Raw genomic sequence first — 17,994 nt, forward strand, 5'->3', positions numbered from 1 at the left:
AGCATCTGCGGGTACGCAGCAAAATTTCTGGGATGTCGGCCACCCGCAGCTTAAAATGGCGCTGAACATGTGATTGAGTGCCACAGTGGTTAGGAAAATGCCCGTGTCTGGGGATCCACTGAGACAGAAAGCAGAGAGGCTTTCCCTGCGCATCGGTATTACTGGCTGCAAGTTCAGTGACAGCTGGTGGTGCAACTTTATGAAAAGGTACGACCTGGTCTTCAAGTGAATGTGCTGTGAGAGTGGTTCCGTCCAGCAAATGCTCATGACCAACTACCGCACCGGCAAGCTGTGCGCACGGCTGCACTGGTATCCACCAGAAAACATCTGCAATTGTGACGAGACTGTACTTTTTTATAAAATGTTGCCCGACAAGACGCTAGCTTTGTATGGCGAACCCTGTCATGGGGAAAAGCATAGCAAAGAGCGACTGACAGTTGTTGTGGGAGGCAACATGACGTGGACAGAGAGACTTTTGCTCCTTGTGATAGGGAAATCAAAGAATCCAAAATGCTTTAAAGGCGTCAAATCACTTCCTGTGTGGTATGAAGCAAATTCGAAGGCGTGGATTACGCAAAACCTCTTCGAACAGCATCTTCGCAAGCTCGACCGGCGGTACGAACAGCCAAATCGCAAGGTGCTGATGTTTGTCGACAACTGCGGTGCCCGTGGCATATCTACAATTTGAAGGCTATCATAGTGGAGTTCTTGCTGCTTAACATGACAAGCGTATTGCAGCCCATAGACCAGGGCGTGATCCAAAACTTGAAAGTTCATTACCGGTCGCGCCTCCTCAATCGTATGCTCTTATGCGTTGACAGTAACAAAAACTACGTCGGGGATGTTCTGACGGCCATCAGCATGTTGTCTGATGCCTGGAAGTCAGGGAGGAAACAATCCACAACTGCTTCCACCACGCAGAATTTATGACTGGGATTGAGGAGGACAGTGCCACAGGCCAGGACCCCACGGTTGAGAGTCCACCTACCGCAGCAGCGGACATTTTGGATGACCTCCTTGCTAGTGGAGTCGATGTGGGGGCTAGTACATATGAAGAGTTCGCCAACTTTGACAGCGTCGTCTTGCCTCGCGCAGAGCTGGACGATGACGAGATCCTCCGACAGGTCTGCGAGCCGGCACTGGCGGACAGTGACTCTGACTATGACGCGCCGACCGCACCACAGCCATCAACTTAGCGCAGGCCATATCGATGCTGTTGTTTGTCTACAGCGACGGCCAGACACTCTCAGAGGTACAGGCCGACGTGGTCGCGCTTAAGCGTGTGTGTGTGCAGACGCACATAGACAGTTTTTTCCGGTGATCAGGCCAAGAAAAGTGCTTTTTTTCGGACAACCGATTATTCCGACTTTTCGGCAGTTCCCGTCGTGTCTGAATAAAGGGTCGGCGACTGTATTCGATTGATCTTTCCAGGATTTCGGGAGCTGCTTCAGATCGACCAGGGAGAAGGAAACGGTACTTGCTCAGCAGTGATCACTGCGCTGTCCTTGGCTTGTTTTGAAGTCACAACTGTGATCATAACGCACCAGGATGCCTCTTTTTTTATTCTATGTAAGCGACGCATTACACGTGTCACCACTGCTTTGCGCGCGCTGTGCCGGGGTGTCTAGATCGTCCTGTATTGAATTGAATGAATTGTGGGGTTTAACGTCCCAAAACCACCATATGATTATGAGAGACGCCGTAGTGGAGGGCTCCGGAAATTTCGACCACCTGGGGTTCTTTAACGTGCACCCAAATCTGAGCACACGGGCCTACATTTCCGCCTCCATCAGAAATGCAGCCGCCGCAGCCAGGATTCGAACCCGCGACCTGCGGGTCAGCAGCCGAGTACCTTAGCCACTAGACCACTGCGGCGGGGCAGATCGTCCTGTATTATTGTATATTGCTTGTTGAACTTGAGCACACAACGCAAACAGTACTTATTTTTTTAACTATTGCGGCCATTTGCAGCCGACGCTGTTATCGCCGCTATCAGTGTACATTGTAAATTGCCTGTACTTTGGCTTTTCGATTTCTGGGGACAAGTGTGTCTAAATAAGAGAGTTTCTCTTTAATGGCCCCGAGTGCCATCTTCTCCATTGTCATGACCACGTGACAGTATGTGCAGACTGAGCTGCACTTGCCTCTTTACTCACGAACTGTCGCACTGGTTGGGGCTGCTGCAGGAGCCACCAGGGTGCGAGGCAGTGACGGGGCAGCTGAGTTCGCTCACTCTGGTTGGGGGCGAGTCTGCAGAAGGGGCCGGTGGGGCGGGCCACCCCCCAGGGGGCTTTCTCGTACAGGCGCCCCTGCAGCCGGGCTTCCTGGCATTGCCTGGGCATCCACCGCCAACCCAGCAGCAACATCAACAGCAGCAACAGCAGCAGCAACAGCAACAGCAGTCGCACGCAGCACCTACAGTCTCTGTCCAGGTATCTCTTCTGCTCCCACACCTTAGACAGAAGTTTGGCACAGTTTTGGCATGCCATTAACCCTATGGCTACTAATGGCCCCATGTTCCACTTCTGCCTTGAATTCGTTATATTTATAGTCTATAATAATGAACACTGTAGAAGTGTTTATAGGGAAGTTCTACCGTGTTCACTCGAATCTAGGCAACCCCCAAAAGTCCGAAGCACAAAAAGAAAAAAATTACCGCAAATGTAGACCGGCCGAACGAAACAGCAAAGACAGCGTTCAGAAAGAGAAAACCATTTATTGATCATGAAGATGAAACAGTTGGTTCATGATGCAAATAACTCAAGAAACATACAGCCACTAGTCCTGTTGTGTGTGTCTCTTGGCCGTGTTTTCTTCTTTTTTTTTTCTGCTTCAACCTATTTGCATTATTAAGATGCTGTGCTTGTCGATGTCGTGCTCATTACGGGTTGTCACTGTCTTCAAACAGTGCGCAAGCCTCGGTGCCATCAAGTGCATTAGATATGCTGTACTTCTTAAAAAAGCGCACAGTCAAAGTTTTTGGGATACCGTCCCACGCTGCAGCCCCTCCAGTGACATACATTTTTTTCGTCCACTCGTTCGCCCGGTTTGAACATTGGACGACGACTCTGCGGCTAGAACAACTTTCTTTTTATAAGCGGCACATTAATAAAACTCCGCCTGTTCAGCGCCATTGAGCTACGTCACACTCAAACCACTCAAAGCGCGACTCAAAATGACGAAATAGCTCGTCTAAACACATGCCACAAAGATCCAAATGGCGGCCTTACATGTGTACTTAAGCCAGGTGTTGGCTACTAATGGCTACAGTATCGTCTAGATGGCAACACCTAATGAAAAATGGCGCATTTCGATACAAAGAAGTTTTTAAAAATTATCATCCCAGATTTGAATAAATACAGTATCTATCATACCGTATTTACTCGCATAATCCTCGCACTTTTTTTGGCGGTAAACTGATGCAAAGTTGGGGGGTGCGAGAATTACACGGGAAAAACTTTCCACGAAAACGTACAGAGCGATAAAGAACACGAAGTGGCCGCAAATCGGGATTCTCACACCAGCAACTAACAGCAAGCTTTGAGAAGTATTAATTAAAACTTAGCTCGACAATAAAAGCACACGTTCAACACAATTCAAGATTTATTTGAGACACAAAAAGTGCAAGCAAATAGTCGAGAATTAGAATACCATACGCAAAGCTTGTGGGCGTTGCGGGCATAGCAGTAGCGTTCGTTGCTCAACAGGAGCCCTAAAAAAGTAAGCGTAGGACGTCAGCATTGGGCTGATGGCTATTTAACAGAATCGTCCGCAGTTTCCATCTGAAGAAATAAAGTTCACTATTAATTCCAGTTTTAGGCACACGGCAGGCCCAACGCGTCTTGGTGGCTTTCAGCTGCCGTCACCAATAGCGAACACAAAACTCGTATGTTCCGAAAGGCCTACCGACGGCCCTGTTGCCGTTGTTTAGATCATGATCTATCCCTTTCAACTTGAAAGCAGCCGTGTAGCTTCAGTATCGCCCATAACGTGACAAGATTACCGACACAACATACAAAGCACGCCGCAACGCACACTTGCCACTTTGGCTTGGCTTGGACTGGATTGAATCTCCGTGCAATAATAGTACGCTTGATGCTTAAGAGATGGTGCCAGATAGTGTGCGCTATCATCATCAGTGGCTGGAACGAGCAGACGACATTATTGCGGCAGTTTTCGGGGGTGCGATAATTACTCTAGGAAAAAAAGAAATCTTATTTTTGCTGGGCGATGTGGGGGGCGCGAGAATTATGCGAGTGCGAGGATTACGCGAGTAAATATGGTATTAAGCCCTACGTTTCATTTTGCTGCCAATACTGCCCGCCAGTGATTCTATTTTCTGTAGAAAAGAGCTTGAAAGGTGCAGACATATAGAGTTAGCACTGTGTTTAAGGGGGGACGTGGCAAGTAAAACTAATTTTTTTATTAACGTACTGTTTGTGATGAAATTTGGTGTGTGTATGTGGATGATTGTGAGGATTCCAAATATGAAAACCGTTTTCAAATACCTCTTGTACTTTTTGAGTTACAAGCATAATTATACTAATTAATGCTCTTCACACTTAAAGATATAATTATTGCTAAATGAAATTATTTTTTCATATTATTATGTTCCCAAAGCATCAACTTGTAAAGAAGCTATTAGTTGATTTTTCTAGTTCTTGTAACCATAAATAAAATTTCCAAAACATGGATGTTGTTTTGCACACACATCGCAGTAATTATAAAATGTGTTCTAAGAATTTTAAATGATGAGTAAGAAGAGAGATAAAGCTTTATTGCACTGCTAAAGGCCTCCTGAGCCTAGTGCAAAAAACGGAACGACTCTATCAGTCTTTGTTAGAAAATGACAGATGTTCTAGCGAAGGCACATAGGCGAAAATCAAGAGTTGAGAAAACTGACTTTGAAAGTTCACTCTTGTTTGGAAGTTCACAACATGCCTAAAACACTCAGAATCCTCCTGGGCAGTAATCCTGAGATGCTGTGGCCTTGGCCTCTGTAGAGCGCAACCCAGTTTTGCACTTCTTTGTCGAGGAACAATGCACCTTTTGAGCCCTCTTCACCCTTTTGGCATCCTTTTCGGCTGCTCGCCGCAAAGAGCAGTCTCCTGGATTGAAGCCCAGTTGAGCAGTGATCTCTTGCAGCGCACTCTTGCAGCCACCATTGAAACGGCAGACTGCATCTGCAACTGCACTTTCCACACTTCGAAGGGAGGCGAACTGGCTCTTGGACTGGAGTGACCAAATGAGGCTGTTCATACTCTCCACAGCGTTCTGGGTTTTTCCCTGCGCACACCTTTCAAGGAGCTCTTTGTTCGAGAGGCACTTGTAGATTGGCAGCAGTGCCACTCGCACGTGAGGGGGCAGTTTATGTTTGTGAGGCGGCAGCGGCTCTCCCTTGGCCAATGCCTGATTGTGCGGGCACCAGGAGTCAGTCCCACTTGGGCACAGGTCGTGGTGTGGATCCTGGTCTGTGGATGTTACATGGTAATAAGTGGCCATGATGGCCCTCTCCATGCCAGGAACATCGTTGGGGTGGCTCTTAATGGCCCAGCCATAATAATTCGTTAACTTCTTTATCAGGCCCTGCGTCAGCCGGCCTTTGCCACCCATGCTCAGTCCTCGGCCTTTGGATTTGTGCTCATCAAGAAGGTTGCGCAAGGAAGTGCCCATTCTTTTTTTCACATGGTTCACACACTCCTGTTTCTTAATCACCATGTAGCCATACACCTTGTCTTGCGTGAGGGCAAGGTACGTACGGCTGTCACCGTCGCAGAGCACATTGATGTATCGAAGCTTGTACTTGGTAAACGATCTTTCAAACATGATCCTAGCTGCTTCTACTTCCATTTGGCCTGCATTAGCATCAGTGTTCTTTTGGCACTGTGGCTTGTGTTTCTCAAGCCACTCCTCATAGTTGTCGTCACCAAGCTTGGGGCCAACAGCACAGCCTTGGCAGTAGTTGGACAGGACACAGTGGTCCAAGACCAAGCCTGTGTACAGCTCGATTACACAGCCCATGCCAATATGACTTCTGTGCCCCCTCGTCATCCACGTGCCGTCGTAAATGACGTCAATGTTGCCTGGCACTCCTCCTAGGTCCTTGTAAATGTCATGCACCTTCTGTGCACTTTCTGCTTCAATGCGGGTGGCAGCTGATGTGGTGGCAGGGTGGCTGTACTTCCTTTGCAGTCTCTGGTAGGACTTGTGGTGCAGTGCTCGATGCGAAATGTCCATCGCAGAAAAAATGTCATTTATGGCAGATTGTTTTCTGCCAACTGACTGCACAGCCCTCAAAGCACGCACGTTTACCTCAAAGGGGTTCGTTTTTTGTTGCCCGGAGCACCTCGGGGACGACCACGCACTGTTCACTACGCCACAATTGTCACAAAAAAGTTCCATCCTCGCCGCGAGTCCAAGGCAGTGCGTAGTCTCGAGGCGTATCGACCCTTCGTCGCACTTGTTGCACTTTACTGACGAAAGCAGACCGTTCAGCATGTTCTTATTTACAATGAAGAATGTGGAGTCCTTACCGCCGTCATTTTCGTCGCAGCCTTCGCTCAGAAGCTCGAGCTTCCGCTTTGAAGCGGACTTCGATGCTACGGCATCCAAAACATCCCGCCTTGTCTGCGCCCGCTGCGCGATTTCTTCACTGCTCGGAATCTGGGCCGAAACTCGCGATAGAATGTTCGACGCGCGCACGCCCGGAGTTGCAACGGCTGCCGACGCGGTGCCACCGCAATCGGGTTCGCGAGAGCGTCCATCACGGTCGACGGCATCCGGCGGTCTGACATACGACGATGTGGCACCTTCCACACTCTCGGCCTCACAACAATCAGCGAAGGGTCTGAGTAGAGGCTCCGTGACGCTTGAAGAGCATGCTCCGTCCGGAACTGCGACTGGGACGGCAGCCGCAGTCGTCTGCCCTTTGTTCCAAGCTTTCCGACGCTTGCCGTACTTGTGGACGCTCCGGAACTTTTTTTGCGGCAACATAGCACCGCAGTATGAGCAAGCACTCAGAAGAGACCACCGATGTAAACAAAGCTTGGTAAAAAAAGCACGCGAACTATCACAAAAACAGCAAACTGGCAAAAAACGAAGCGCACGCCGGATGATTCTCGACACGGCGGCCGCAGATGCGCTCGCGCTTCCAAGGTTGCCAAGGTGCGCGGCGCAGCTTTGACCAGTAAGAGGTCGCGCCTGCTACCACGTGACCCGCGCAGCCAATTGCCGTTCTTCGTTTTCGTTTTTTTACTTGCTCCTCGCGCTTTTATTTTCACTCGGCGAAATACGAGACCGCGACCATCGGGAAGCCGGCTTTCTCCTCTTTCCAAAGCTACCAAAATGGCGGCCCACAGTCAACAACTTGGCGCGTTTGTGCGGCGTGAACAACACCGTTTCAGGGGCTTTTTTTTCGCACTTTTCGGCGACTAGCCTCGGCAAAAACACTATTTGCGGGATTTGTAGCGCACGTTTCGTTGTAATATTTTAGAACAAGGAAGTTGAAGGTCTGAAGATTACGAAAAAAAATAAATCAGAAAATCGCATATTTTGACCAAAATCGGCACTTTACTTGCCGCGCCCCCCCTTAAGAGCTCTGCTCCACGGCCTGTCCCAAATTTATTGTGCAGTTTTGAGATGGGAAAATTCACAGTTGGAATGATTGAACTGCCCCTGTAGGTGCTGAAACGAGGCGGTTCCGTGACGCATGCTTCTGTTCTCTTCTTTCTAGGGTCCCATTTATTATGTACAGCCAGCGCCGCTTACAACATGCGGGCGCAACTACGTTTCCTCTGTGCCTGAAGCTCATGCAAATCCACAGTGTGAGTACACATGCGTTTCCTGCCGAAATTTGGGCGCCATAGTCATTATGGCATTTGCTGAATTGTCGTCCACTTTTTCTCCTGATGGGACATAGGTACTAAAGTTGATGTGGCTAGTAGAATTGAAAGTGCGAATGACGATGGTTGAACTGTCCACATGGTCGGCTATGCAGTAGCAGATGCAGAAAAGTTTGCACAGCAGGTTATAGAAAGAGTGCTTTCAGGTAGCAATTAGATAACCTTGGTTTGTGCAGACTCATCGCAACCCATGATTTTGATTGGCACTGGTGGGTTCTCTTTCCACACTTGCTGTAGGTGTGGAAAGTGGCAGGTTCGTGGCAGCGCTTTCTAATGGGCAGATTGGATAAGCACTAGTTTACTATGCATCGGGTGCACATTGAAGGGACCATGGGGGTTAAAATTAACCCATAATCAGTTTGTGAGAATTGGCACAACCGGTTAAAGCACAAGACAGGGAGGACACAGCAGAGCACTTTTACTATGTCCTTCTCGTCTTTTGTGTCGTCCTGTTCAAAACGATCTTTTAAAACATGCATGATTTCCAACTCTCCTTCCTATGTACTTTTACCTATAATTGGTGTGGGATTTGGAACATAAAGCATCAGAACTTGTTTTGATATTCCTGATCTAGTAGTGCAAAAGCCCACCAGGCAGAGGGCACTTCGTCAAACCTTCCTCGACCTTCAACATTGAAGCGCTCTGTGAAATTCATGCAGATATTTAGTGTAGCTTCATGCTGCAAATGAATAGATCAGAATTTTTTTCCCCCCGTGTTCTTCTTTCCACTCCCAGTGGGCCTGGCAGCGGCAGGGCCCCAGGCAGGTGCGCTAATTGCTGGCAGCCCGGTCGGGGGAGGATCCTATCCAGTGTGGGGCTACTATGCACCCCCCATGGCTGGCCTTAGCAATGGTGCTGCCGAAGCGGGGCCCCCTCCCCCCACGGCCTTTGTGGGAACCTTTGCGGCTCCCCTGACGGGGCAGGGTGAGCCCTACCACCAGCACCACCACCACCATGCGCCGCCACAATCTGCCGCCCCCCCTCAGTCCCAGCACCAGCAACTGGTGCCCATGTATCTTGTGGCCACCAGCCCACCGGCTTTGCCACCTCACCAGCAACCACCCCCACCTGCCAGGTGCGGCCATTCTTTGCATCTTTGTCCTTGCAGGAGTAGATGCCTGATAGCATATTCATGGTGAATTCTATTGGCGGATTTGGAGGGGCCTACGAACTTTGTGCAGGAGCCCTCTACCCTGGCAGAGGGCAACCGAAGGAGATCCTCCAATGGAACACAGGTGCCCCCGCCAGAGCAAATGGGAGAGGATGCTAGTGAACATGCACTTTTTGCGTTTCGTGCCATTTTCACCTCAGGCACGCGCGGAAAGAACGGGTGGGCTCAACAGCACGTTTTGTCAGTTACGTGGTACGCCATGCTTTGCAACTTCTGGTCGAATTTGTTGTTTTTCACTGAGTTGAAAGAGCTGCTCTGTGGAATGGTATGGTGATGGAGCTGCTCTGGATCTGCTAATAAAACATGCAGGGAGCACTCTCAATCTGCCAATAGAATAGACTTGCAGAAAAACTGCTACCGGAAGCCCTCCAAATATGCCAATGGAATTCACCATCGGTAAAACCTTGATGACGCGATTCTTGCTGGCCTGCCAAAAATATTTACTATATCATATGAAATTCAAATCACCATAAAACATGAAAAATTGGTATGTGACAAAAGAAAGCTAAAAAAGGGTATTTATTTATTGTTTCTCAGGTTTGCGGCAACGTGAAGAATAGCTCTGAATGATCGCCAGTAAATTTTTTAGACTTCAACGGTCATACTTGTACTCGTAAATATAAGGGACATTCTATCAGTTGTCGCGTTGTGAAAATGGCCTGCAGCTACGGTACTTCATTACATTTCAGGCCTTGGCCAGGACGACTGCAAAGTTTGTATCAAGTTTAAATTTGGGCAAGCCAGGAGTGTAAAACAGGAGTGTAACTTGACGTTGATACAGTGCATCACTGCTTTTGGCAAAAATGGTTTCCTCTTGTTTTCTTTTCTTTTTTTCTTTTTCCAAATCTTAGTAAGTCTAGGCTTCTATAACCGAACTGTAAATAAGTGAATTCACAGGTTTCGAGAACTGTATTATTGCATACAGTTGAAACTCAATTTAACAGTGTGATGGCCACACTCAAATTATTTTGTTTAAACTTTGGAGGCTCTCTAAATCAAGAAAGGGATGTTTCAGTACTTCGATATCTAGGGTGTTAGTGTAGGAACATTCAAAAGCCACGGCGGCATTGTGATAGTCGCCGACCTACTCTGTGTGGGTGAAAAGTCCACGAGAGAGGCCCATGGAGCCTCCCATATCAAGCAGACATAGGGGCCTTGATGGTTCGGCAATGCAAGCCTGGCAAACGGTCACGTGAGGCTGTGAGAGGTGGCAAGAATGAATGCAGTGATCGTCCAAGGAGTTCAAGCAAGAAAGTTGCTAGGAGACAATCAGCGTGTACTGTTGAGAAAACCATGAAATAACGAAAGCAACCTTCGCTGCTCTGCCACTGCCACTTGGTGCAACATGTGAGAGTGCTGCTGACTGACGAATCCATTCTGTGCAAGGCCATGTCAAAATAAAACTAGGGCGGGCACTGTGGCTTATATATTTCAGCACCTTAGTGTTGATCATGCCCTTGGAGAAAAATCTTGTTTCAAAATTACAAAGAAATAGATACTCTTTTTACTAATTCATTCAAAGAAAAGCATTGCTCAATCTGGTTTCGTGTCCAAGTTTTGTGAATCGGGTTGATGCCAACATTGAGCTTAGAAGGTGTCTGCCATGGAATGTAAAATTGAAGCAAAGATTGTCGATTCAGCATCTTTGTAAAATCGTGTTTCATTAGATGAAGTTTTGACTACTGTTGAAATCCGCAATAATGAAATCAGGGAGGAAAGCAAATAATTTTACCCTATGGGAATTTAGTAGGCGGGATAATGCGGCAGAAAAGATGGGGAATTGACTAGAGACACATGTTATTGTGAAAATTAATTAGCTTACTTTTCCAAGCCTCTGCTTGTAGCAATTTCATAGCTCTGGGCTCGTAATGTATAAAAGTGGGCTTTTGCCATGTCGTCATCATGCTCGCCGAAAAACGAGCAAATGGTGTTCAGGGCATCCAACACATTCTGCAGGGCCGTTATTTTCTCCGCCTGTTTAGGTCTTGGATCACCAGAATCGCCCGCATCGCATCGCTACTGATGATGACTTCATCGGTCATTTTTTTTGTGCATGACAATGTCTTCAGATGCTTCGCATTTTTAGATGCGAAGCATTTTATGAGCGAGCTTGATCTAGTGGTGTTCGCACTCCTCTCCTACGCTCCCCCTACCTCACCTGCCAACGCCAAGGCAGGCAGCGCCTGCTTGCGAGTTTTTTTATTGAAAAAATAAAAAAACAACTGCTTGCACTGCACAACCCTTCACTGGCCACCCCGTATATATAGGCACTGGATCTTGACCTCTAAGACAGTGCTGGTGGCAGATTTCTCCTGTGCTTTGTTGAACAATAAAAATTTGCCGCGTGCATGTTAACTAAATGTGGGCTGTGGGTCTGTGTCCAATGTCCAATGGGAGTCTTCCGTCTATCATTGCTCATTAGCAGTAACTGGCATGTTCCAGTAGGAAACACCGGTCCATTGCTGCGTGCTTGCCACAACCCCAGTTTTCTTTCCTGCACAATGCCGCGATGAGCACCAGCGTGAACGCCGCTGCCAGTGTAAGCCTTAGCGCCCGCTGTTTCGCATCTACGCATGGTTCCTTTTAGCGGGAGATCGTGTAATTTTTTTTCCGCCTTTTTCCACCTCAGTCATAACAGCAGCCTTACCTTCCAGTGTGATGGAGATCCGCTTTTTCGTTGGAGGCAGCATCTTTACGGGCAGACAAATCGGACTGTACTAACGCCACACAGAGTTCACACCGCAACAAGCTCACACAGCGACTGCTATTGCGCCACGCACCCATGTGTGGCAGCAACAGACAGACAGACCCAAATAAATGAAATTCCATGAAGATGTGGATTTTGCTACATACCGTATTTACTCGATTCTACCACGCTCTCGATTGTAACGCGCACCCGGTTTCCACGACGAAAAAAAAAAAAAAGTAAGGCATCGATTGCAACGCGCACCCATTTTTCTCGTTGGCCCACACGATCACACCACTCTGGAAAAAGACTCCTTTCGGGAGCGTCTTCCGTTTAAATATGAGGTACGGTGGAAACTTGTGCTTATTTGACGTGCTACGGAGCATTGCCGTCACTCTAGTTTTACCGTGGCCCGATGTCAGCACGCGAACTTGCTTTGCCCCCTTCTTCTCGACGGTTGTGGTGCCAGGCATGTCGAAGTAAAGAAGCGTCTGATCGGCATTCTTGATTTGCCCAAGCAGGGAGCTGCCGCAAGTTTAGGACGAACCTCTGAAAACTGAAGCTTTTCTTCATACTCCTCCGGCAACTTTCGGAATATGCCCGTTCGCCTTCAGTGACCTGCTCGCTTTAAACTGGCTCGGCATTAGCCCTTTTTCTAAGGCTAACTGCATAGCCTGCACTTGGAGCAGTTCTGTCGTCACGGGCCGCTGTGCCGCTCACTGCTCAATCACATACTCGCCCAGCAGCTCTTCAGTTTGCGGAAACCAACCCTGCTGTAGTTCACTGAAGCCTTTGCGTGAATCTTTGCTGTCCACAATATTCTGCTTTTGTTTCCGCCAGTCCCGCACGCACGTTTCGGGAACTCCGACGACCGCGATGCAGCCCGATTTACGTCCGTTTCAGCACACGCGATGACTTTTCTTTTAAATGCGGCATCGTGGTGCACTCGGCGAGTTCTCTAGTCTGCCCTTCCATGCTGTCGATGCTAATGCACTACAAGGCGACGAACTCCTCAGCACACGTACGAAGTGCGGCACATGGGAAACACATAGGCAGAAATGTGCAACGCGCCATGCCGACGCACGTAGGAGGCGGTCATTTTGGAATGCGGATGGCAATAGAATGACCGTATTCATTTTTTTATTCCGTACTCGATTCTAACGCGCATGCGATTTATGAACTCGCTGAACCGGAAAAAAGGTGTGTGTTAGATTAGAGTAATTACGGTACGTATTCCGTGATTAGGAGTCGGCATAACAAGCAGGTGTTTCCGCGTCAGCCCATTAAAATGTTAGCACGTGCCCGCTGCATAGTTGCCTCAGATTCTTGTGGTTTGTTTTTAAAAAAATGTAGTTGGTACAGCTAATAAATTCATTTTTGGTTGATACTCTTAGTAGTCACCGGTACCGACGAGTCAACCATCATCGCTGGCGCCAGTTTTTTTCTTTTTTGTTAACCATGATTAGAGTGGCTGCTCAAGTGCGCTGGGGTAATAGTTTTGCACAATTTAAGTCTACTACAAATTCAGTTTTTGAATGCAGGTAATGTTATGAGAGTATGTTACTTGTGCGCTCCAATTTGAGTATTTGGAATACTTTTCGTAGTCGTGAGTTACAAAATGCGTTGACTCTTATGAGCGTTTGCTGCTGCTCTGAAAACATTTCATTGCAGTGAAAATTTCGTTCCCCGAGATTTCATTGACACGTGTTTTGACTGTAGCATCTTTTCAGTTAGCATGAATGGACAGGATCTGTAGCGATTGCGTTGAGAGCAGGAAAACTGGCCAATAAACACTGCTGTGCTGGCTGAAGGCATTTAATGATGCAAAAGGGTTCTATTTTGTTCTTGTGGTTGTTTGTGAACGCAGCGTGTAGCCTCCTGGTTTACATTTCTAATTGAAGCGAAGTCTGTTTAATAATGTCCTGTTGCCCGGCCACAACGTTTTTGTTTCTCAGCATTAGATTTGTGTGCATTGCCTCTTGTGCTCTGTGACGTGTAGTCCTGCACTTTGACTCCCTGTGTACTTGTTGCAGCCTTCCCCTGCGGTACCTGCGACCGCAGACGCCCCCGGCCAGCTCAGCGCAAGCACAGCAACAGCCCCTGGTGGGCTATGCCCTCTGCTCAGCTGGACCACCTGTTGGGCCACCCCAGCACCCACTGCCGCCTATGGTTACCGCCTTCCAGGTAATACTGTGAAAGTGAACTTATGGGCTCCATTGGCCAGCGTGCATGCTCATTTCAGAGGCGCGAGGCAGAGCACCAGCAAGTGCCAAATGGTGTGAGTGCCAGCTTGAGTGGTATGCACGCATACAGTAAAAATGTTTGTGTTGATAGGTCACCTCAATTTAGTCTGAAATTTCATGCAATTTCACTGCCCATTTCAAATTTCCGCACTGTTCCAGGTAAGTTCCACCCTTGCCCCTTCAAATGTGAACCGTGGAAAAAGAAAAAAAATTCAAAATAAAAATATCTCTACGCATTGATGTGAAGTGAAGCTTACCTTTCTTGCATTACTTTGAAATTAAGGGGGGGGGCGCGGCAAGTAAAGTGCCGATTTTGGTCAAAATATGCGATTTTCTGATTTATTTTTTTTCGTAATCTTCAGACCTTCAACTTCCTTGTTCTAAAATATTACAGCGAAACGTGCGCTACAAATCCCGCAAATAGTGTTTTTGCCGAGGCTAGTCGCCGAAAAGTGCGAAAAAAAAGCCCCTGAAACGGTGTTGTTCACGCCGCACAAACGCGCCAAGTTGTTGACCGTGGGCCGCCATTTTGGTAGCTTTGGAAAGAGGAGAAAGCCGGCTTCCCGATGGTCGCGGTCTCGTATTTCGCCGAGTGAAAATAAAAGCGCGAGGAGCAAGTAAAAAAACGAAAACGAAGAACGGCAATTGGCTGCGCGGGTCACGTGGTAGCAGGCGCGACCTCTTACTGGTCAAAGCTGCGCCGCGCACCTTGGCAACCTTGGAAGCGCGAGCGCATCTGCGGCCGCCGTGTCGAGAATCATCCGGCGTGCGCTTCGTTTTTTGCCAGTTTGCTGTTTTTGTGATAGTTCGCGTGCTTTTTTTACCAAGCTTTGTTTACATCGGTGGTCTCTTCTGAGTGCTTGCTCATACTGCGGTGCTATGTTGTCGCAAAAAAAGTTCCGGAGCGTCCACAAGTACGGCAAGCGTCGGAAAGCTTGGAACAAAGGGCAGACGACTGCGGCTGCCGTCCCAGTCGCAGTTCCGGACGGAGCATGCTCTTCAAGCGTCACGGAGCCTCTACTCAGACCCTTCGCTGATTGTTGTGAGGCCGAGAGTGTGGAAGGTGCCACATCGTCGTATGTCAGACCGCCGGATGCCGTCGACCGTGATGGACGCTCTCGCGAACCCGATTGCGGTGGCACCGCGTCGGCAGCCGTTGCAACTCCGGGCGTGCGCGCGTCGAACATTCTATCGCGAGTTTCGGCCCAGATTCCGAGCAGTGAAGAAATCGCGCAGCGGGCGCAGACAAGGCGGGATGTTTTGGATGCCGTAGCATCGAAGTCCGCTTCAAAGCGGAAGCTCGAGCTTCTGAACGAAGGCTGCGACGAAAATGACGGCGGTAAGGACTCCACATTCTTCATTGTAAATAAGAAGATGCTGAACGGTCTGCTTTCGTCAGTAAAGTGCAACAAGTGCGACGAAGGGTCGATACGCCTCGAGACTACGCACTGCCTTGGACTCGCGGCGAGGATGGAACTTTTTTGTGACAATTGTGGCATAGTGAACAGTGCGTGGTCGTCCCCGAGGTGCTCCGGGCAACAAAAAACGAACCCCTTTGAGGTAAACGTGCGTGCTTTGAGGGCTGTGCAGTCAGTTGGCAGAAAACAATCTGCCATAAATGACATTTTTTCTGCGATGGACATTTCGCATCGAGCACTGCACCACAAGTCCTACCAGAGACTGCAAAGGAAGTACAGCCACCCTGCCACCACATCAGCTGCCACCCGCATTGAAGCAGAAAGTGCACAGAAGGTGCATGACATTTACAAGGACCTAGGAGGAGTGCCAGGCAACATTGACGTCATTTACGACGGCACGTGGATGACGAGGGGGCACAGAAGTCATATTGGCGTGGGCTGTGTAATCGAGCTGTACACAGGCTTGGTCTTGGACCACTGTGTCCTGTCCAACTACTGCCAAGGCTGTGCTGTTGGCCCCAAGCCTGGTGACGACAACTATGAGGAGTGGCTTGAGAAACACAAGCCACAGTGCCAAAAGAACACCGATGCTAATGCAGGCCAAATGGAAGTAGAAGCAGCGAGGATCATGTTTGAAAGATCGTTTACCAAGTACAAGCTTCGATATATCAATGTGCTCTGCGACGGTGACAGCCGTACGTACCTTGCCCTCACGCAAGACAAGGTGTATGGCTACATGTTGATTAAGAAACAGGAGTGTGTGAACCATGTGAAAAAAAGAATGGGCACTTCCTTGCGCAACCTTCTTGATGAGCACAAATCCAAAGGCCGAGGACTGAGCATGGGTGGCAAAGGCCGGCTGACGCAGGGCCTTATAAAGAAGTTGACGAATTATTATGGCTGGGCCATTAAGAGCCACCCCAACGATGTTCCTGGCATGGAGAGGGCCATCATGGCCACTTATTACCATGTAACATCCACAGACCAGGATCCACACCACGACCTGTGCCCAAGTGGGACTGACTCCTGGTGCCCGCACAATCAGGCATTGGCCAAGGGAGAGCCGCTGCCGCCTCACAAACATAAACTGCCCCCTCACGTGCGAGTGGCACTGCTGCCAATCTACAAGCGCCTCTCGAACAAAGGGCTCCTTGAAAGGTGTGCGCAGGGAAAAACCCAGAACGCTGTGGAGAGTATGAACAGCCTCATTTGGTCACTCCAGTCCAAGAGCCAGTTCGCCTCCCTTCGAAGTGTGGAAAGTGCAGTTGCAGATGCAGTCTGCCGTTTCAATGGTGGCTGCAAGAGTGCGCTGCAAGAGATCACTGCTCAACTGGGCTTCAATCCAGGAGACTGCTCTTTGCGGCGAGCAGCCGAAAAGGATGCCAAAAGGGTAAAGAGGGCTCAAAAGGCGCATTGTTCCACGACAAAGAAGCGCAAAACTGGGTTGCGCTCTACAGAGGCCAAGGCCACAGCATCTCAGGATTACTGCCCAGGAGGATTCTGAGTGTTTTAGGCATGCTGTGAACTTCCAAACAAGAGTGAACTTTCAAAGTCAGTTTTCTCAACTCTTGATTTTCGCCTATGTGCCTTCGCTAGAACATCTGTCATTTTCTAACAAAGACTGATAGAGTCGTTCCGTTTTTTGCACTAGGCTCAGGAGGCCTTTAGCAGTGCAATAAAGCTTTATTTCTCTTCTTACTCATCATTTAAAATTTTTAGAACACATTTTATAATTACTGCGATGTGTGCGCAAAACAACATCCATGTTTTGGAAATTTTATTTATGGTTACAAGAACTAGAAAAATCAACTAATAGCTTCTTTGCACAAATTGATGCTTTGGGAACATAATAATATGAAAAAATAATTTCATTTAGCAATAATTATCTCTTTAAGTGTGAAGAGCATTAATTAGTATAATTATGCTTGTAACTCAAAAAGTACAAGAGATATTTGAAAACGGTTTTCATATTTGGAATCCTCACAATCATCCACATACACACACCAAATTTCATCACAAACAGTACATTAATAAAAAAATTAGTTTTACTTGCCACGTCCCCCCTTAATTTGTGCTCCGAAATTCATGTATAATCTTCGCTACGACGTTATTTGTAAATATTCTGTATAAACTCGAACCCCGCTACAACGAAACTGACTGGGCGCTGAAAAAAATTTTGTTAAAGCGAAAATTTTGTTGTAGTGAAATCGGTAAAAATATCACTAATCTGAGCTAGCAAAACAAAGGAAAGTTTATTCTCAAAATTAAAAAAATGTTCGCTGCTTTCTATTCTTTCACAGCCGCGTCACGACGTGATTGTCACCCATACATAGCGAGGCCATAGTGAAAAGCACGCTGAAACAACTCCTAAAACCGCTTTCGTGGACGAACCAAACAGTTGCATTAACACGTTAACACCAGCAGTTGTCCGCCGTCGAAAGTATCCGACAACGCTGAGAGAGACACAGGGTATCATGGAGCGGCGACTTTTGCATTATTCTATGCCATTCTTATCTACCACTCGCAGCTCGCTGATTTTGTTGATAATGCGCACAAACAGCAGCTCTCATTAGTT

At 48.0% G+C, this 17,994-nt stretch overlaps 1 protein-coding gene across 13 annotated transcripts in view; it reads left to right on the plus strand.

Annotated features, from left to right (window-relative positions):
* LOC119172307 (uncharacterized) overlaps positions 1–17,994 on the plus strand; it is a 97,594-nt gene that overhangs the window by 50,880 nt on the left and 28,720 nt on the right. For all 13 annotated transcript variants that reach the window (XM_075893577.1, XM_075893576.1, XM_075893579.1 and 10 more), the window contains 4 exons: positions 2,187–2,432; positions 7,733–7,823; positions 8,637–8,976; positions 13,792–13,942. In XM_075893577.1, the coding sequence (XP_075749692.1) occupies positions 2,187–2,432; positions 7,733–7,823; positions 8,637–8,976; positions 13,792–13,942 (828 nt within the window). The remainder of the gene's footprint in view (positions 1–2,186; positions 2,433–7,732; positions 7,824–8,636; positions 8,977–13,791; positions 13,943–17,994) is intronic.

The sequence above is a fragment of the Rhipicephalus microplus genome, chromosome 4, assembly GCF_043290135.1.
Source record: "Rhipicephalus microplus isolate Deutch F79 chromosome 4, USDA_Rmic, whole genome shotgun sequence".
Taxonomy (NCBI): domain Eukaryota; kingdom Metazoa; phylum Arthropoda; class Arachnida; order Ixodida; family Ixodidae; genus Rhipicephalus; species Rhipicephalus microplus.